Genomic DNA, 20,902 nt, shown 5'->3' with positions numbered 1-20,902 from the left:
TGACACGAGCGATTCGGAGGAGGAATAATGGCAAGTCACGTGACCCGACGTCACCGGAAGTGACGTCACAAATATAACGTCAAGTGACAAAAAAATTTTGTTTTGCTTGTTTTTGTTTGTTTTGTTTTCTGTGACGTCACGGTTTTTAGCGAGGAAACTTTTTTTTTTTATTTTTACTTTGTTGACGTATTATTTTTTTTTTTTATTTTGTTTATTTTCTTGCTTTTTGCAACCGCGGGACCGCGTTTCTGCGCTTCAGATTGCGTTTTTCCGACTCCTTTGTTTGATATCGTGTCGTATCGTCGTATTTATGTAGTTATTAGGAACGGCAAGGCGTACGTTGTTGCGTCCTTTACCTGAATATCGTGACCGAATCGAGTGTCGTCGATTTGAATCGTGTCTTGCGAACCATCGTCGAACAAAAGGTGAGTGATTTGCGTTTTCCTGTGATGTGATTTCGATGTGTTCGTTCCACGTGTCCGAGCTGCTTCTTCGTTTCAAATACATTTGGCGCCGCTGCCTATTGTTTGAGCCTGTGCTCACGATGAAAACACGCATCGCAGAAACCTGAAAGCCCGCCAAAAGAGCTCTAAAAACCGCATCCCAGACCTGCCGGCAGACTTCCGAGCTAAGCCTGATTAAACAAAAACGTTTGATCCGGCGGAATAATGTGTTTGATATTACATCCCATGTCAACAAGGAACTGCGCTGTCTGTCTTCGCCCCCAACAGGTTTTATTCTTCCGGGTTTTTCAAATCTTTACCAACCGGCGTCCGATCGTAATACCCCGATCACAACAAATAGTTGATCGTGCTCCGATGGCTCCAAACATCAGCCGGCAAGGAAGTTACGGTTTTCGCTTCTATATTTTGACCCAAGTAAACTCATGTTCTCAAACTATGTCATTCTGTCACCACCTCCAGTTGCACATTCTGGCGCACTTGCAGCCTCGTGCACCCTTGCGAGGTTTCCTGGATATCATGGATTTCTCGCCGTACGCGAGTGCTCACGGAGGCGTGCTATACACCAACTCAACTCTCCTACGTCACGCCGCGGTGGTGGCGCGCCGGACGCACTTCCGGTCTGGGGCGGTGGGCAGAAGTCGCCGTGCCAGACATGCATTCCTGTGTTCCTTCGGAAGAAACGAGACAGAAAACCTGCCTTCTCGTCAAAATGCTGCGATGGGGGCTTTACCAAGAGAGTCTGGAAAGGTTTGAAGATTAGTTTTCATGTGTTTTTGCACCCTCCGTTCTTCCGAGAACGTGGATAGCAGCCGTGAAAAGGGCAAACCAGACGCTATCGAACTACGATTGCGTGTGCGGGCCACAATTTGTGGTCGCCAGATGTATTTGCTTTGTTCCGACATGAACGAGAGAAAACCCCCAAGTTGTCCGGACCACCCACGGATTCAGTGCGTCTTCAAATTCACACGGCCGCCTGATCGTTCGAACTTTCGTCTGCTCTTTCAAACTTATCTGCTTTTTGTCGTCTGCTCGTTCAAACAAAAGCGGCCCGTAGACCAAACTTTGACCCGGTGATTGCAATAAGAAGTAATTGCAGGCCTCAAAAGACTTAAGTAGGCTCGGTGTAAACAGTCGATACAAAATGTTAATTATTGGTACCGGTGGCCATCGCCTACTTGTTACGCTTGGTCTGTTCCCGCTTCCGATTTTCAGTATCGACGTCGATCATCGCCGCTACCTTTTACACTTCTGCAGCACGAGCGACGTCGCGACCGAAAATAGCTACAAGAATCTCATCATGGTTTTGGCGTCCATTCTGCAGCGTTCATGCGAATGAATCGCCGCACGTCAAATTATTTACGGAAAGTTAAGCGGCGTAACGAGCCTTGATAATTTCGCTCAGGCGATTGAAGTGGTAAGACATTGCGATGACGACGTAGAATCGACAATTCCAACGCGAAAAAGAGTATGCAGACTCACACAGACGCCGACAACGTGACATTCGAATGGTTTGTTGACGCGGGACGCGGTGCTTCTTGCCCGTACTCCATTGCGCGTGCGTTCGAACTGTCGTCTGCTCTTTCAAACTTGGCTGCTTTTTGTCGTCAGTTCGTTCAAACGACAGCGGCTCGTAAACCAAACGTTGACCCGGCAATTGCGATAAGAACTATGTGCAGGCCTCAAAACACTTTTGAAGGTTGGTTGGGGTAAGTCGGCTAAGTGTGAACAGATACAAGAAGTTGTTGATCATTGTTACCAGTGGCCATCACCGACTTGTAATGCCCGATTCTACTTGCGGTTTTCAGTATCGATATCCACCATCTCAGCTACGGTCCACGCTTTTGCAGTCCGAGCGACGTCGCGACTGAAAATAGCGAGCGGAATCTCATCGTGGGAGTCAGGCTTTAGCGCCCATTCTCCGGCGTCCACGTGAAATGAATCGCCGCACGTCACATTATTCACGCAAAGTTTTGCCTCGATAATTTTGCTGAAGCCGCTCAAGTAGTCAGACATTGTTAGGAGGACGTAAAATCAACAATTCCAACGCGAAAAAGAGCACGGGGACTCCCACCGACGCCGACAACAACGCAATTCAATGGTTTGTTTATGGGCGACGGCGGGCTTCTTGCCCACCATCCACCGCGCATGCGCGGCGCCGGTGGCATCCGCTAGGGGCGCTCCGGTTTGTTTGTAAACATGAGTTGGTGTATACACTCTGTATCATAAGTTGTGTGCAGCAGAGGCGCAGGCCCGAGCACATGACAGTAAAAAGCGCCTTTTTTGCACGAGTACCCGCGCAAAAGGACATTCTGCAGAGCTGTGCCCTCGCACCCGTGCCTTTGCTGCACACAACTTACGAGGCAGTATAATAACCGAGCCGTTTTTGTTTCTTTTGCACATTACTGTGAAAGAAGTGTCATTGCTGTTTTCTTCTCAAAGAAAACTCAGAGACGTTAGACAAAAGCAAACAGATAGGAGACTGCACATTCATATGTTTTTCCCCCTTGTGCTACAGGTGATGGCTGGTCGTGGTTCATCAGCGTTTGTTTTGAAACTGATGGGTACCACAAGGCATGAAGGAGGTGACTTGCAGCAGCAAGGCGCTGCAAGCCTTCGCAGCAACTGGCTAGCCAGTGCTGCTCTGTTCTGAACTGCACTGCGTGTCATGCGGAGGTTTTGTGCAAGCTCTCTGGGCGGCGACGCTAGCCACGGTAAGTGCATTCTATGCAGCTTCCTTTTAGGGATATATGTGGCTCGCAGGCCATGTCGTGCCAGCGAAATATGTGCCACCCTGAGTGACAGCAGTGCTAGTGGCAAGGCTGCGCTGACAGTAATCAACACTGCACTGTGTTTTCATTCAATAACTAGTGACAAGGAACCAAATACTCCCGAGAGAGTCTCGGTTGTGCTTTGATAAACTCCAGCTCGCTTATGAACAGGTGGATGGCACAGATGGCTTTTCCTGGTGGACTTGGTGTCCGTGTTAACATTGCAACCAGACTTTCTTTCAGTTTGTGGCGTTTTTTCGTTGCGGGTGACCAGCATTGCAGTAGAAAAAGATGCAAAATAGTATAATGTTTGCATTCGTTACCTAAATTAATGGCAAGAACAACTGACATACATTTCCACCGACTGCATTTCTCGGAGGAATAGCCTGGACTAAAAAGCTCGCTACACTATGTCGTTCCCTCTTTGCCTGTACAACTCTGCGTCTTCCCTCGATCGTCTTATGTGGCTGCTTCTGTGTCTGCCTAGGCACTCGGTTGAAATGGGGAAAGCTGTCTGCGTTGCACATAACCGCCATGAGAGCCAGCGTGGGCGTAGCTGGGGTAGCCCCCACTATGGCTTCTCCAGCTCGACACAAGTAACATTCCTACTGCTGTTGTGTTAGCAGAAAACAGACCTGCTTAAAACGTACACTGCACATAGCACACAATGGAGAGGTTGCTCGCCAATCATTTTCTTGGAAGTGTGAGTTGAGCCCTTTCGAGGCAGTTTGCTTCCGCACCGTGCACTATAATCCGCCCGAGAAGAGAAAACAAGATGAATAACCAGTAGGATTTCTTTGTTCCAAGGCTTCTTGACGCAGAAAAAGACTAGGGAGCCAGTATTGTTGCTTTTTTGCTACCCCGTGCGAGACTCAAACCCGACATGCAAGGAAGTGGAAAGGCCTCTTCCTTTCTGCTTTCTTGTGCCTTGGGTTTTAGCTGTGTTCAGAATTCACAGCTCGCCTGCATGCCTACTCTTTTGTTCACTGTGTTACTGAAGTTTTCTGTCATTGCTGTCCCAGATTGGCTTCGTGGATGCACAGAAATACTCAAGGCGCTTGACGTCTGTGGCTCATCTGTACTGTTTTTCCCGGTACCACGGCATGAAGGAGCTGGCCTCCCTCCCTTCCATCAGCTGCGAGATACTACAAGCACTGGGCTACAGCTGCAGCTAGCCCATGGGTACCGTTCTGCGTCCTGTACTGCATCTAGTTCGAAAGGCCATGTGAAAGGCAGGTGTGGTCTTTATGGGCTCTGTCACTATGTGCATTTTCTGCAGCTTTTTCGGGGCAACTTCATATTAAGATTCAATACGGACTCGAGTGAGAGGGGGGCATTCTGAGAAAGCCAGCCTCTTTGTTAAAGGGGTGGTGAAACGAAATTTGAGCGCCGATCTTGTTGCATAAATATGGGCTAGGGACAGGCACCACCTCGGAAATATAAATATTGCGCTGTAAAACACAGGAGAACTAATTTTAAACATAATTAAACGATTTCAAATTCTCATCTGGTGGATGGGGGGAAGTTCTCGTGACATCACTTGTGCCAAAATAGCAGCGCCGTTCTGCGGCAATACGGCGTGCCGGCAGAATTCGCCTAGGCCTGAACGCGTTTGCAAAGCCTTGGCGGAGAAAGCCAAAGCGTAGTTGGGCACAGTGAGCTCGTTCTCGTTGCGGCTCTTTGCACGACACGGCCCGAGCATGCTTCTGGCACGGCCGGTATTAGTTGCTGCGAGTCGCGAGCTGCAAGCCGACGTTAAAAAGGATATGTTTGAACTACGAGGGTGTCAGCAAGAGCCACGCAAATGCCAAATACCTGTTCACACTCGGAGCGGACACACGCGTTTGATCGAAGTGCTGGATTCGCTCTGTTAGACCGCGTTTCGGTAAGCGCTTCTGGACCGATCTTTTACGATTGCAACTCGATACTGACATGACACTCGGCAAAGAAAGGTTAGACCGACATCGCGTAGCTCCCACGAACTGCTATAGCTCGACACTGACGTAACGTCGAGTCAGAATAAAAATGGCATACTAATAACAGAGTGTACATAGCGAGTTGCCAAGGTAATCCGTATGGCGTTTATTTGAGCTCTATATCACACAAAACAAGGAGATAGAATCAATGAGAGTCCCTTTTCGACGACAGCGTTCGTCACCGCTGTCTCGGAAAACAAGGAGATCGAGATGACAAGGGGAAAATATTGACCTCTGAAATTTAGTTCAGGGATCAAACTACTCATCCGGTAAGGGTCCGCAAGGGTCGCGCGGGCATATTCCATTCAGCAGGCCAGCCGGTCATGGACAGACGGTCTTGGCCAAGGACCGCCGGAGCAACGGTGCGTCGAGTCGATGTTGCTGCTAGGCCTACTATATTCTGCCGAGCTCGCTCGGTCGGCAGAATCGTGGCTGTTGTAGCTCTTCTCGTGTGTTTGTGGATCCTGCGTTCTTGATCGTCGTGGTCTGTTTTAAGTACTCCTTCCTTTTTTCTTGCTGGTTGAAGTCGGGACACACGAGAAGAGCACGAAGAAAAATAAATGTCCGTTGGTGGCCGATACCAAGTAACTGAGCGACGCTGTCGGCCTGCCTTGTTGATTTGATCGTAAAAAGTGCGTAAGACAGCTTCGGAGCTGTCGTAGGATTCTGTCGTAACCTGCGCAAAGGTTACGACAATTTCGTTTCGAGAGCACGGGTTTTCTCTCAAATTTGTCGTACGCACTTTTTTCGTCGTGAATTCGCTTTGAGAATCCGGCCTCATGGCGCGTTCACACTGGAAGCGGATCCGCAAACGCGAAGCGGATCCGCGCGTTCTCGACCGCAAAGCGGCTAGGATCGAGCGGTTGGAGCGCGTTTTTGCCAACCGCTTCGGGACCGATTTCTCCCAACCGCTTTCACGAACCGCAAAGCGGCAACCAATCACAACGCGACGCTGACGTGACGTCAGTGACTTGCGAAACAAGATGGCACCCTTCGCTGGTGAGGCGTCCAAGCGCTGTAGTCCTAGCTTTCGACAAATCAACGGAGAAACGTGATGTTCACGTCCGTCACTTGGATTCGCCGCGAAAAGAATTGAGTCGCAATTTTAACGGGCTTCGCAGCGGTGATTTGGTTCGGGTAAGAGTTTGTTTATTATTCCGGGTGCCACAGCCCAAGCTCGCTACGCTGCCTTGTTAGTCTCTGCCCGTAGAACGTCGGAACCCGCCCCTGATCGACCGGAACGTCAGTTTTTTTTTATCCACTAAGATAGTCGCGTGAACTATTGAAAGCTTTCGACACCGTGCATGACCACCACGAAGGGCGATAGAGACGTCGTGAGCTTGATTGCATAGCCAACGTACTACCGCGGAGTGGGCAGGGTACCTGCGCTAGCTCGACCTGTAACGTTTCCTACTAACAAAATAAAGAAAGGGAACCTAACCAAGGAATAAAGTGTACGTACCAGACAATGCAGAGGTAATCCATACGGCGTTTATTTGAGCTTAATGTCAAACAAACAGTAGACTTGATCGACGTGCGAGTGACGAGAGGAGAGTCCGCCACCAACGAAGCCACGACCGGCTAGCACCGAACACATTCCCCGCAGCACGGTCCACCCCACCGCTCAGTCACAACTTCAAAAATGATAAGAGCGAACAACGAGGGGGGAAAACTGGCCCTCTATCCCGAAAACAAGGTCAGCTATTCGTGCGGGAAGGATGCACTTCGAAGAAAAGGTTGGTGGCGTCCTGTTCTGAGTCAGCAAGGCGCGCCTAGCTGGGCTTTGCTTATGGGCGAAGTCGAGGGAATCACAGGCGAGTTTGGCGGGCCCATGCTTCTTTTTTCGCCCCCTGAACTCGTGATGCGAGCAAACATCCCGGGAAAAATCTTCAGAGTGGCAAAACAGCAAAAGTTCGGCTTTGCATCGTGGATTAAAGTGGATTTTGGATTGTAAAACGGGGTTGCCAAACGCAAGTCTCGAAAGATCACACGTGATCGCCGAGAAACCGCCAACCGCCTCTTGGTGTGTCTGAACGGGGTCGCTCGCAGACCGCATCCGCAACCGCTTCGCGAACGCGGATCCGCTTCCAGTGTGAATGCGCCATCAGAGCTGGTTTTGTCAGTGCTGCCGTGGTTGCCGACTTGCCGTGGTCCCGTGGTGCAGCGTGCGTGCAGCCCTTGCATATCTCAAACGGCCACGTTGTCACAGGTCGTAAATCGTCGACGCGCCACCAAGTGGCAACGCTCGTAACCACAACATTCACGCCGTAGCCTGCCGTAGCCTTTCCCGACCGGCACAAGTGACGTCACGAATGCGCCCAATATCCCAAGACGCATCGCGCTCTCCGATGGCCGATTTTTGAGCGCGCGCCCAATCCGGCCCATCAGGGTGAAAAATATAGCCATCCGTTCAAAATACAAAGCCGCGATTATGATTTATGAATATCATTGATCATATTGAACCTATTTCTGACCATAATAGGTGTATTTCAAGTTTCGCTTCAGTATCCCTTTAAACCATTGGGACTGGTATTATATCTACAGAGTTTATTTACACCTTTTGTTATGTACTTTTTTATTTATTTTTGTTTTACTAGTTACTTATACTTCAATCTGACACGACAGCCACCAAAAATGGGGAAAGGACAAAAATGTTGACATATTGGCCTTTTTGTTTTCTGGCAGTTTGTTTGAAGAGCCAATGTTGGGGGCCGTCATTCGTGTTATTTTTCCCACACGCACGTCCAGCCTATGTTTACGTAAAGCCCCAATTGCCCCTTAGCAACAAAAATAATTTATGCGACAGACTAGGCGGCAGCATTGTGGACGAAAACAGGCCAGATTATATCTGCCATGTTTAAAAACTACATTCGGTGACAGGTTATGAATTCAGTGGCAAGAATGCACACCGCCTGCCAATCACTGCTGTCAGTTGTCGTGACGTCACGTCCTGCTAAGAAACTAGTATATATTTTTTTTAAATGGCAGGTTTTGGTTGCTGATGCCTCGTAGCACGTCAGCACTCTAAGCAATTCTTCTGCTCTTGGCCTCTCCGGTTTTACTTTGCAAAGTCATGACGGCGTCTGCTTTTTGCGGTATTTCCCGTGTGTCGACGTGAGAAGGCAGTGATTGTGTCGCCAAGGAAGTAGCGATCAATCTGCGCATTTATTCCAGCGGCACAGCGTTTACAAACCGGACTTTGCCCTTCACCGAGGGGAAAGTCTACCGACTGGCCCTACAGTTGGCGAGCATTGTGCAGCCGTGAGCGCGTAACTTGTCCGAATGCTTTCGTCTGTATACAGTGACAAAATGACTCGCTGAAATGCGAAGTACCATACAGTACCATGCCGTACAGCAAACCATCGATCACTTGCTGCAGCAACTTTGCGTTTTAAAGGGATACTGAAGCGAAACTTGAAATACACCGATTATGGTCAGAAATAGGTTCAATATGATCAATGATATTCATAAATCATAATCGCGCGTTTGTATTTTGAACGGATGGCTATATTTTTCACCCTAATGGGCCCGATTGGGCGCGCGCTCGAAAATCGGCCATCGGAGAGCGCGATGAGTCTTGGGATATTGGGCGCATTCGTGACGTCACTTGTGCCAGTCGGGAAAGGCTACGGCGTGAATGTTGTGGTTACGAGCGTTGCCACTTGGTTGCGCGTCGACGATTTACGACCTGTGACAACGTGGCCGTTTGAGATATGCAAGGGCTGCACGCACGCTGCACCACGGCAAGTCGGCAACCACGGCAGCACTGACAAAACCAGCTCTGAGGCCGGATTCTCAAAGCAAATTCACGACGAAAAAAGTGCGTACGACAAATTTGAGAGAAAACCCGTACTCTCGAAACGAAATTCGTAACCTTTGCGCAGGTTACGACAGAGTCTTACGACAGCTCCGAAGCTGTCTTACGCACTTTTTACGATCAAATCAACAAGGCCGACAGCGTCGCTCAGTTACTTGGTATCGGCCACCAACGGACATTTATTTTTCTTCGTGCTCTTCTCGTGCGTCCCGACGAAAAAAGGAAGGAGTACTTAAAACAGACCACGACGATCAAGAACGCAGGATCCACAAACACACGAGAAGAGCTACAACGGCCACGATTCTGCCGACCGAGCGAGCTCGGCAGAATATAGTAGGCCTAGCAGCAACATCGACTCGGCGCACCGTTGCTCCGGCGGTCCTTGGCCAAGACCGCCTGTCCATGACCGGCTGGCCTGCTGAATGGAATATGCCCGCGCGACCCTTGTGGACCCTTACCGGATGGGTAGTTTGATCCCTGAACTAAATTTCAGAGGTCAATATTTTCCCCGTGTCATCTCGATCTCCTTGTTTTCCGAGACAGCGGTGACGAACGCTGTCGTCGAGAAGGGACTCTCATTGATTCTATCTCCTTGTTTTGTGTGATATAGAGCTCAAATAAACGCCATACGGATTACCTTCGCAACTCGGTATGTACACTCTGTTATTAGTATGCCATTTTTATTCTGACGAGCTATAGCAGTTCGTGGGAGCTACGCGATGTCGGCCTAACCTTTCTTTGCCGAGTGTCATGTCAGTATCGAGTTGCAATCGTAAAAGATCGGTCCAGAAGCGCTTACCGAAACGCAGTCTAACAGAGCGAATCCAGCACTTCGATCAAACGCGCGTGTCCGCTCCCAGTGTGAACAGGTATTTGGCATTTGCGTGGCTCTTGCTGACACCCTCGTAGTTCAAACATATCCTTTTTAACGTCGGCTTGCAGCTCGCGACTCGCAGCAACTAATACCGGCCGTGCCAGAAGCATGCTCGGGCCGTGTCGTGCAAAGAGCCGCAACGAGAACGAGCTCACTGTGGCCAACTACGCTTTGGCTCTCTCCGCCAAGGCTTTGCAAACGCGTTCAGGCCTAGGCGAATTCTGCCGGCACGCCGTATTGCCGCAGAACGGCGCTGCTATTTTGGCACAAGTGATGTCACGAGAACTTCCCCCCATCCACCAGATGAGAATTTGAAATCGTTTAATTATGTTTAAAATTAGTTCTCCTGTGTTTTACAGCGCAATATTTATATTTCCGAGGTGGTGTCTGTCCCTAGCCCACATTTATGCAACAAGATCGGCGCTAAAATTTCGTTTCACTACCCCTTTAAGTCGTAATAATAAAGTGATTTTTTAGGCTAAAATCATTTTTTCATACTGCTCAATTATTCGGAATTCTGCACGATCCCCATTGGGTCTGCAATATCGGTCAATGGCTGTATAACCTTTAAACACAATGGTTACACACCACAGGTACCGGGGACCATGACATCAGTGAGCTGGCTTTCACCTTGTCCAAGGCAGCAGCGGAACACTACGGGCGGGACCCTGGATCACTGCACCATGGATGCCGTCCTGTACCCTGCACGGCACTGCGTGTGGCTTAAGTGGCCAAGCAGAGGGTCATTGCATGACTTTTATGAGGCGCCGCTAGCCATTGTAAGTACATTTTGGACACTCATGTCTGGTGATGTACTTTTGTGCTCTACCGCAGAGCACATTTGGTGGCGGTTCAGTCTTGCCAATTACACCATTTTGAAACGGAACACATTTAGTGGTGGCTCGGTTTAGGTTTCCTGGCTCGGTGATCTTGCAACAGTGTCTAGACTTGGCGTAAACCTTTTTGTACTTCATTGTCAAGGCTAGTGTAATTTCTGCAATGCCGTTGAAGCCACTTCTGCACGCAAACAAGATAAAAGTCGAAGCCACATGCTTGTGCACAGTGTATGACTACATGTATGCATGGGCACTCGTGCCCATGCGTACCCACTCGCAACATGGAGCATGTTTGTTTCGGCCGACACTCCACGTGTTCATTTCGGCGTCGCCACTCCACACGTCTATGCACTCGCTGCACCTTGAGAATCAAGTGTGCACCAGAATGCACTCCCGTCATGCATCACTCGGGAGAGGAACAAGAGCAGACGACTGGGGTTTTTCCGCCATAAGGAACGAGAATCGAAAAAAAGGGGATTTTCTGCTAAGAAACTGCGTCCCACGGGCAGCAAAATCGGACGCGAGCTGGGCTATTTATTCTGTGAAGCAAGCAATCGACAACCTGTGCTTCATTTTCAAGTTTTCTTTCAGCTTGTTGCCACACAGACATTGAAATACATCAATGGGATAAAGTAAGGTTCAGAACCAACATCAGCTACCGTGAGATCTCTCACCATCCGTGCGGGGTTGAAAAATTGGGACTTCAGTTGACAAACCTCGCCCGCCCTCCTGTCCATCATCACCTGACCCCATTCTGCATATGTGGGTATGTGCAAGGGAGCGTGATCATGTGGCTGAAGATACAAGTGTGACCGGCCCAACGAGCACATAGTTTCCACAGCACTGTCGGCTTAGGGGTGCACGGAAGATACTGTATAAACTGGAATATAGGTCGACCCCTTAATTTACAAGTTGCAAGATGCAAAAGAAGTTTTTATGGCAAGAAAACGCAACCTTACCTTGGTGACAAAATTGTCCAAGTATATGAAAGGACGAGAAAACACGGCAGATTTATTTAATTGTTTTGCACTCAATAAAACAGGAAGTATGCGAGTGTTACTACTCAGATTCCTCAGAGCCTTCGTCCGACGACGAGTTCACTAACACAATTTAAAGGGACGATGCCGTCCCTTTGAATTGCGCCCTCGAAAGCTCGGAGGCACGAGCAACCTCAACGCCTTTTATATGGATGCTCTCCGACATCACAGGTATCGATCTGGCGCACAGATCCCGAATAAAGTTTGCCGCCTTTGTTTCCAATTCGGGGTACACTGCAGTCCTTCCACGAAATTAAGTTTTCCTCGCCTTGCTGCACGCCGCCGGTTTTTGTCTCTGGTTTTGCCAGTAGCATATGCTTTTCTCCGATACACTGAACTCTCGCTGCGCTGCAAGATTCCGGTGGATCTCTGCATAGGCGATTGCCTTGTTCTAAAAGGCTACTGTGAACTGTCTTCTACTTCCGCTCATTATTGCTGCGGTAGATGTAACAAACCAAGGAGCACAAGTAAAAGTTAATCGTGACCATCGTGACAAGTGGACGAGTGCTAGGCCATTGCGATATAAAACAAAATGGCGTCTTCAGGCACTGAGTGTTGCGAGATTATTTTTGTTTTTCCGCTAATGACCGTCATATAAGACGAGGGTCGACTTTTTCAGGTCCAATTTCAAGAATAAATTCAACCTATATTCCGGTTTATATGCTAGTTGTGCATAGTACTGTGGAAGCCACAGGCTGGGGAGGGGGGGATTAGCAACTTTTGTCTGAATGTTGAGCGACGAGCATCAAGGGCCAATTTCCTAGGGGGAGAATGGTGACGTGCGAGTACAAAAATGAGGATCCAAGCGCCATGAGCAAGAGGGGAGTTCCTCCTTTTCCTCCTCTTGAACTGCTAGAGGTATACTTATGCCCCTGTACCTTTGGTAACACTGCACAATTTGTAAGTTGAGGAAAGCTAAGAAGGAAGTTGAAGAATCGATTCATGACCCCTTTAACATTTACCTACACTAGTTACCTTGCACCATTATATTTTGTTTGAGAAAGCTCTCATCCTCACCCCTCCCCATAAGGGATAAAATCAGAAGTGTATACAACGATCGGAATCTAAAGTGCCACGAAACCTATTGCTGGACATTCTTACGGGTTAGTGATCAATTTTTGTATGAATGAGGCCTTACCAGTGCCTTTGCCTCAATAGTGTGGTAAAAGGGCAATTTTCTTGTTTGTGCGCACAAATTTGTTTTGAAACATAACTTGCTGGACTACCAATGCATGTTTCAAGATCTCTGTTGTGGTGAATGTTTTGCTGCCTGTTATATTCTTCAATAGCCAGTATCGTTTAAGTTCTAGAACTCTATACAGTAAACTCCCACTTGAGCAAACTTCTAGGGACTCAAAAGAAATAGTTCCCTTAACTAGGAGTCCACTAAACTGAATATATTCACTGGAATATGGAACAGCATAGGGCACAGCATACATTGAGTCAAAAGGGTGAAATGCAATTTATGGAGTCATGTACATTGATATATACAAAGTGTATTGCAGTTACGCTGCAGCCTTTCTCATTTTGAAAATAGTCAATAATTTTCATTTGCACCGGCGCTCTGAAAGCGCATGAAGTAACAAAGTTGCCCAGAGAGTATCTTTTTTTTTTTTTGCATATCCTCTGGCACAGCTAGTTGCTGTGAGGAAGTCATACCGCAACGGCACTGTCCACTGGCTTGAAATATTCAGTGCAGAGCCGTTCCCTGTTGGGATTGAACGCAGTTTCTCTTTCAAGCTTCGACTTTTGCTTCACTAACGTTGACAACGTCGACGGTAGCATCCGATAGTCCTTCGCAACATTCACTTGCCTTTGACCGTTGCCCAGACGCTGAAAGTATTTCAATTTGTCTGAGAGACAACCGCTTCCATTTCGTTATACTTATTACGTAAGTGGGTGCACAAACTGCCGTTGTTACCCAAAACTAAGATGGCCGAAAGGAACCAATAATAAAGAAAAGAAAATATGCACCGCATGGTTCGTTTTTGTCTACCGCACCGCTGCTGCAAAGGCGGCGGCGGCCATCAGCTACGCCAGCACTGCAGAGCACAAAACTTTGTTGAACTGATCACAACAGTAATCCTGGGTCCACCGATCAAGTTCGTTGAACTGAAATATTCGCTATTCCGAAATTCGTTTTTCGTAGAGCAAACATTTTTGCATAGAATGCAAAGGAAAACCACCATAGATTTTTGAAAGTTTGTTATTCTGAAATACTTGTTAAACCGACATTTGCTCAAGTGCGAGTTTATTGCACCCGACTACTGTGCGTTGCCCTACATGTTCGGGTAAGGTACTGTTTCTGTTTACCTAATAGGCACTTTCGTTCTCTGCATATGCACCATAGGTTTCAAACCACCCTGAATTGTGGATCAAGCCTTGCAAGATGGAAGTTCTCTTTAGGCCCAGCGCCTCTTGATGGATCAAGTCTTGTACCCCATTCCCTCGTGTCTTTCATATAAGTAAATTGTTGGTATTTCTTTTATGACAGTGCACGTTACCTGCGGACCACGTTTTACAGTCGAAACGCAGTGTACCGAAACTTCTTTTATATAGACCCCTTTCTTTGCAAGCGCCACCAGGCGGTGCTTCAGTTTGTTTGATGTCTCAGCAAACTTCTGATTCATAACAAGAATGAACAAAACCCACTTTGACACTGCTGCCTAAAATGTCGATAAAACATGTAACCACGAATTCTCCAGGTGAGCGCCAAAAGAATGAAGAAACGGCAGATATGTTAAAATGTTTCAAATATTTTGTACACCAACTTGCCTCCTCCAAGACATTAAATTGTACAGGCAAATGCCCTCATTAAATCTCCAACTTTGATGTATGTTGGAGATTATGCTTTCTAGCACTGGTGACATGAACAAGCTCAACAGGCTTGCAAAGACTGAGCGACCGGAAGTCACTTGGGACACAAGCGGCAGTTCATGTTTGTAAACAGCAAAAGGGTCTAGATAAACGGCTGTACGTTGCCGTTGCCACGGCAGCTTACGCAACCGCAATTTTTACCGAGACGCATGCGGGGAGCTATGTACTTCACATTGTTTGTGCATGGCTTGTCATCTATCTTGTGGTTTTGACACTTGTGGTTTTCTTGTTGAAAACTACAAGTGTCAAAACTATGCGATAGAAGACAAGGTGCGCCGCACAATGCTTTTCTGTCCACTACTGTTCTGTTAACAGACGGAAAAAAAACCTGACCAACGGAGTCATATACAGCTTCACTGTAAAATTGCAGTAAAATGCGACGAAAAAACGAATAGAACGCGAAGGGGAGAAACGAGTGACAATTTGAAGCCACCTAATGACCGCTGTGTCACGTGATTTCAAGATCGCAGCACCCATGCGACGGAGGGCGAAAAGGTCTATAGAATTTTAGAAATAAATTGAAGGGATAACATAAAGCTATTTGCAGGGGGGACTGCCTAGCTCGAGCCCAAGCTACTGTTGCATTGGTAGGAATTTGGCATTAGGAAGATGATGTGGCTGTAGCTGGCTTCAGTTGCTGCATTGGCATATGCATCTATTGACATTTGGTGACCATAGCATGCAGAATTTATTGTACAAGAGGAGAGACAGTTGTGACGAGATCAGGAGCATGATTGTACTTGTTTGCAGTGCTTTTCAATGTGGCTGCAGGACATGAAAAGGACTGAATGTGTATGGCCAATATTTTCCAGCACCTAATATTTTGACAAGCCTTGCATGAAAGGAGTTTCTTACAGCAGAGCTGTTAACGGCTAGTTTCCCCAGAATCATGTCCGGTACCAAACAAATGTCAACACCTGTGGTCGACACAACACTGTTTGCCGCCGTCGCTCATAGATCGCGGCAGGCAGCCTTTCCAGCCTTGGCAACCAGAGAACTGGTTGCTGCCATCGCTGATAGATGGCGGCAACATTTCTTGGGAGGAAGAAGAGCGGGAACGGAACGAGCAGCGATGTGCGCAGCAGCGCGAATGGTTCTGCTATTACCTAAAGTTCCACTGCGTCAAGCGCTTCAGATTCTTTTACGAAAGAAGAGCAGATCGCTCGCCTGAAAAGCCACCACCGAAAACAGAAGCTACAGCTCCGCTGCTCTTCCTTCTTCACCAAAGTGGAAAGGCTAAACATTTTCTTTTTTTTTTCTTTTTATCTGGAACATGGTGCTGAAGTTTCAAACTGCCTCTGATGTTGCGAGCAAAAAAAGATGCCACCAGAACATCTCGGTGCTAATAGTCGCCGACAAGGTGGGAAACGCAGGGCATCTCTTAATGCCCGGCCTCCAGCAAGCACTTGTTGCCTTTTCTCATGCTTTGTCTGCGCATGCATTGTTGAGGCTTGCAAGACGCCAAAGCATTGCCAAATGTAGGAGGCTCCTCCCTGCAATTCTTGTTGTCCTACATTTGATCCTCAAGGCACACCCCAGGTTGGTAGAAAAACATGTGATAGTCTATTCAACACCTGTACACGATTCGGGCAATATGCTAGATATAGTCCCTAACGGAATGAGAACGTATGGGCGTGTCTTGCAAATGCTCGGGCTCAAAGCATTGCCGAAGGTAGGAAATTTGTGCTAAAGTGAGGGCAACTGAAGCTTCACCCTGCCGTCCTCATCTTGCAAGTTGCTAGTTATTAATCCATTTTAAATGTGGCAATGCTACACCATACAATAACGGTTTTTACAAAAGTAATTTGTGGTTCATCTTATCAAAAGCTCGTTATAAATCAAAATGAATAATATTAACTTGCTTCCAAGAGAGAACAAATGGCACTGTGTATTCAAGCTTACAAAATCCAATTTTTACTGAGCAACTTTCTAAAAAAAATTGCGTTCAATGGTGCTCTGTTCAAAACTGGAGTAAAAAGACCCATGTCTGTGTATAACTATCTCAAACACTTTCAAACGAACATACAGAAAGGAAATGGGGCAGTGATTGTCTACCCTAGACATGTCACCCACCTCCTACACACCAACTCATGTTTAAAAACAAACCAGAGTGCCCCTAACGGACGCCGCGCGGTGGTTGGTAGGCAAGAAGCTCGCCGTCGCCCATAATCAAACCATTGAATTGCTTTGTTGTCGGCGTCGGTGTGAAACCCCGTGCTCTTTTTCCATTGGAATTGTTTATTCTACGTCCTCCTAACGATGTCGACTACTTGAGCGGCTTCAGCAAAATTAAGTGAGGCTCGTTGCACCGCAAAACTGCATAAATAATGCGACGTGCGGCGATTCATTTCACGTGGACGCCGCAGAATGAGCGCAAAAGCCCGACTCCCACGATGAGTCATCTCGCTATTTTCAGTCGCGACGTCGCTCGGGCTGTAAAAGCGTGGACCGTAGCTGAGATGGTGGACGTCAATATTGAAAACGGCAAGTAGAATCGGGCATTACAAGTCGGTGACGGCCGCTGGTAGCAATGATCAATATCTTGTATCTACTTACACTTGGCCTACTTACCCCAACCAACCCTCAAAAGTGTTTTGAGGCCTGCACTTACTTCTTATCACAATTACCAGGTCAAAACTTGGTTTACGGGCAGCTGTCGTTTGAAAGAGCCGACGACAGTTCGAACGGATGCGCAATGGAGTGCAGGCAAGAAGCACCGCGTCCCGCGTCAACAAACCATTGGAATGTCGCGTCGGCTTCTGTGTGAGTTTGCATACTCTTTTTCGTGTTGGAATTGTCAATTCTACGTCCTCGTAACAATGCCTTACCACTTTAATCGCCTGAGCGAAATTATCAAGGTTTGTTACGACGCTGAACTTTGCGTAAATAATTTGACGTGCAGAGATTCATTCGCATGAACGCCGTAGAATGGACGCCGAAACCATGATGAGATTCTTCTAGCTATTTTTGGTCGCAACGTTCGTGCTGCAAACGTGTAAAAGGTAGCGGCGATGATCGACGTCAATACTGAAAATGGGAAGCTGGAACACAGCGAGCGTAACAAGTCGGCGATGGCCACTGGTACCAATGATCAACATCTTTTATCTACTGTTTTCACCGAGCCAACTTAAATCTTTTGAGGCTTGCAATTACTTCTTATTACAATCACCGGGTCAAAGTTTGGTCTGCGGGCCGCTTTTGTTTGAACGAGCAGACGACAAAAAAGTGAAAGCCGTTTACAACTAACTCCCTGTAACGCCGAATTAGAGCGCAGCTCTTGAGGAGGAGGGAAGGGTACTGGGGGCGGGGGGGGGGGGGGGGGGGGGTGATGACGATGCCGGTGACGTCATCAGTGATGATGGCGTCATCGCATCGTCATCAGCGATGACGACGATGCGGATGCCGGTGACGTCATTGGGGGGGTCACGTGACCCTGGGGGAGGGGTCATGTGACCTTAGAATGGCCTTGGGGGGCCACGTGACCTTGGGGTGACCTTGGTTACGCCGACGCCGCTCAAGCCGGGAACGGGCCCCTAAGAGCTGCGCTCTAAAAGCAGACAAGTTTGAACGATCAGGCGGCCGTGTGAATTTGAAGACTCGCTGAACCCCCGGGTGGTCCGGACAACTTGGCGGTTTTCTCTCGTTCATGTTGGAACACAACTACATCTGTCGAGCACAAAGTGTTGCCAGCATAAGCAATCGTAGTTCGACAGCGTGTGGTTAGCCCTTGTCACGAGTACTATCCACGTTTTTGGACGAATGGAGGGGCAGAAACACATAAAAACTGATCTTCAAACCTTTCCAGAGTCTCTTGGTACAGTTCCGTCGCAGCATTTTGACGAGAAGGCAGGTTTTTTGTCTGGTTTCTCCCAAAAGAACGCAGGAATGCATGTCTCGCACCGCGACTTCTGCCCACCACCCCAGACCGGAAGTGTGCCCGACGCGCCACCACCGTGGCGTGACGTAGGAGAGCTGAGTTCATGTATACCGGTACTACAGTAGACTTTCTCCACAACGATGGAAGAGCATGATTCCTTAGGTGATATGCATGCTTCAATAATGGGGCAAACAAATCAGTGCTGCCCTTAACAATAAAACAAGATATAAAATCTGCACCCAAGAACAGCCTCGCTTTAATTTCTTTATTGCTTTTAACATTTCGGTGTCAACTTCCTTGATTGCTGAAATGTTCCTCAATATTACTGAAAAAAAGATGTGCTTGCATTGATGAAAGTGTGAATGTTGTGAACACATTCCTCAGCAAACAGCAGATCTCCAACAATATCTGGACCTGCTTGGCAATGGTAGCAATGTGTGTACAAATGTTCTTAGATCTAGGTCAGTTCACACACTTGGAAAATGCCCGACACCCTTTTGCGGCACATCAGCTCAATGGCATCTGCTACACTATCAGCTCGTCCTATGGACAGATCCGGTAGAACGTTGGATGCACATTACCTGCGGTGGAAAGTGGTTTTATTGTGGTTCTTATAGTAAACATAAGGTCTGCACAATACTTAACGCAAAAAGAGCATTCAAAAAATGTGTTTTTGCTGACCGTGGAGGCATTGACGCTGTGGCGCTAAGAACATTATCCACCCTTACCTGCTTGCATGCCGGCAACAGAAAACTGTTTTTGAATGCTGCTTTTCCGTGGAGCTTGTCAACTGATAGATCCAAGAACGTTGGCATGTATGGCCCAAGGGGAGGCATCTATTTTCCAAAGCACCGGTTTAGAAACCCCCATTTTATTGAATCCTTTCAAAAAGACACCCAGTTTAGAGAAAACGGCAACGAACCTCCTTTCAGCAAATTTATTTTTAAGAAAACAATTCACCGAACTCGACTGCTTGCTCCAGCATTCGCTTGTTCTGTCTTCGCTGACGGTGAAGCTGAGCCAGTCAGCGAGTCGCTCGCTTGGGCGGCCAGCATATTCAGAGTATGATGGACACGTTTTCGTGCATGTCACTACCCTGCTGTTTTCGAAAATAGTACTTTTACGTTCTGTTTGTTTCACAACTTAAATCATGCCTCAGTGAATCGTGCTAGCCTTTAGGTGCTTCCAGATTTGCTTATCTTAATTCAATCGAAGGGATTCACTAAACTGCGACCCTTTTTCAATAAATGCTGCTGTAAACTGAGCTTCGATAAAATGTGCCAGTCCTCGAAAACACGCTTCTATGATATGGTGTTCGGTCAACTGCCATAGACCCCTGCACGAGTGCAACTGAGCAGCAGTTGTAGGTACAGCACATTCTATTAGCATAAAATAAAGGCACACAGTCAAACAAAGCACCTCAGTGATGCCTAGGAGATCAGCGAACATAGAAATATTTTACACTGAGTACTATTCAGTTTCATCTCTTAACATTACCGTCCCGCTTCGGCTAGTCCCTAGATTGTTGACAGCTGCCCCGGCGAGGATGCTTTCCGGACATTCGAAAATAAAACATCTCAGCACAGGTGCTATCCACCGTTTAACCACGTGTTCTTTACGAACATAACTCGGCTTCCAAACGATATTATAGAACGCCGTAAGTTAATATTTTCAAAACAGTAAAAGCGTATCTTGCAATTGCGCAGCATAAAAAGAACAGTGCAGGTAGAGCGGATCCGTATCACATGAGCGAATTGCATTTTAGCGAACAGCGACATTGGTCACTTCCTACGTGTCCGGATTCATACATAACCAGACTGTCGTTAGCAAAATTGTAGGTACTGAAAACAGGGAAATGAACGAGTGTGTGATGGGTTGGTAAGGGAAAGAAACGTGGACAAAAGGCAAACAAGCAATTTAGGAGACGACGACCCACCGAGCTAATGCTCTGTACGAATCTAAACCTCAAATACTACTTTCAGTACAAATACAAGATACCCACAATATTACGCGATAAATAGCCACCAAAATTAACGTACCAATTGGGCAGTGCTGTTCGTAAATCACGTAAATCGCCGAAATCACAGAACGTTCACGAAAGACGAAACGAAACGGCCATCTTGAAAAAATAAAAACAGTGATGGTGATAGCGATGTGTATTCTGTAAAAACTCTGAGGACAAATGCACTCAATGTTTTTTTTTTCCTGATTTTTCTTCAGATTTATGTATGGCAATTGCAAAAACTTTGGAAAACTTACTTCCCCTAGCAAGACCTCGTTAAAATAATGGTAAATAATGGTAATAGACGTTTTGAAATACACTTGGCAATGTCCACGTGGAGCGAGTTTTTCTTTTGCATGGGGTGTGGCGATGCA

General features: G+C 47.4%; 1 protein-coding gene across 7 annotated transcripts; it reads left to right on the top strand.

Annotated features, from left to right (window-relative positions):
- The first annotated feature begins 130 nt into the window (after positions 1 to 130).
- On the top strand, positions 131 to 14,255 carry LOC120843187. 7 transcript variants are annotated; one of them, XR_005798527.2, is made up of 4 exons: positions 131 to 425; positions 2,980 to 3,175; positions 4,255 to 4,468; positions 10,493 to 14,255. XR_005798527.2 is itself a non-coding variant. In XM_042288870.1 (4 exons), exons 1-4 carry the CDS (start codon positions 3,130 to 3,132, stop codon positions 10,808 to 10,810), a joined length of 561 nt encoding a protein of 186 aa, XP_042144804.1. In that variant the 5' UTR covers positions 2,681 to 3,129; the 3' UTR covers positions 10,811 to 11,040. The 7 variants fall into 7 exon arrangements, 1 of the variants encoding a protein (XP_042144804.1); XR_006077438.1 differs by having other exon boundaries at positions 344 to 425; positions 4,342 to 4,414; positions 10,493 to 11,040; XR_006077436.1 differs by having other exon boundaries at positions 344 to 425; positions 4,342 to 4,468; positions 10,493 to 11,040.
- Positions 14,256 to 20,902: the final 6,647 nt, after the last annotated feature.

Source organism: Ixodes scapularis, unplaced genomic scaffold (genome assembly GCF_016920785.2).
Source record: "Ixodes scapularis isolate PalLabHiFi unplaced genomic scaffold, ASM1692078v2 PGA_scaffold11__112_contigs__length_91849675, whole genome shotgun sequence".
In the NCBI taxonomy this organism is placed as follows: Eukaryota; Metazoa; Arthropoda; class Arachnida; order Ixodida; family Ixodidae; genus Ixodes; species Ixodes scapularis.
This window is presented reverse-complemented; position numbering and strand designations above follow the sequence as displayed.

Coding starts and splice junctions, on each gene's coding strand:
- LOC120843187 (XM_042288870.1), top strand. CDS start 3,130: ATGCGGAGGTTTTGTGCAAGCTCTCTGGGCGGCGACGCTAGCCACG. Junction 3,176..4,341: donor GGGCGGCGACGCTAGCCACG/GTAAGTGCATTC, acceptor CACGGCATGAAG/GAGCTGGCCTCCCTCCCTTC. Junction 8,453..10,492: donor ACCGACTGGCCCTACAGTTG/GCGAGCATTGTG, acceptor TACACACCACAG/GTACCGGGGACCATGACATC.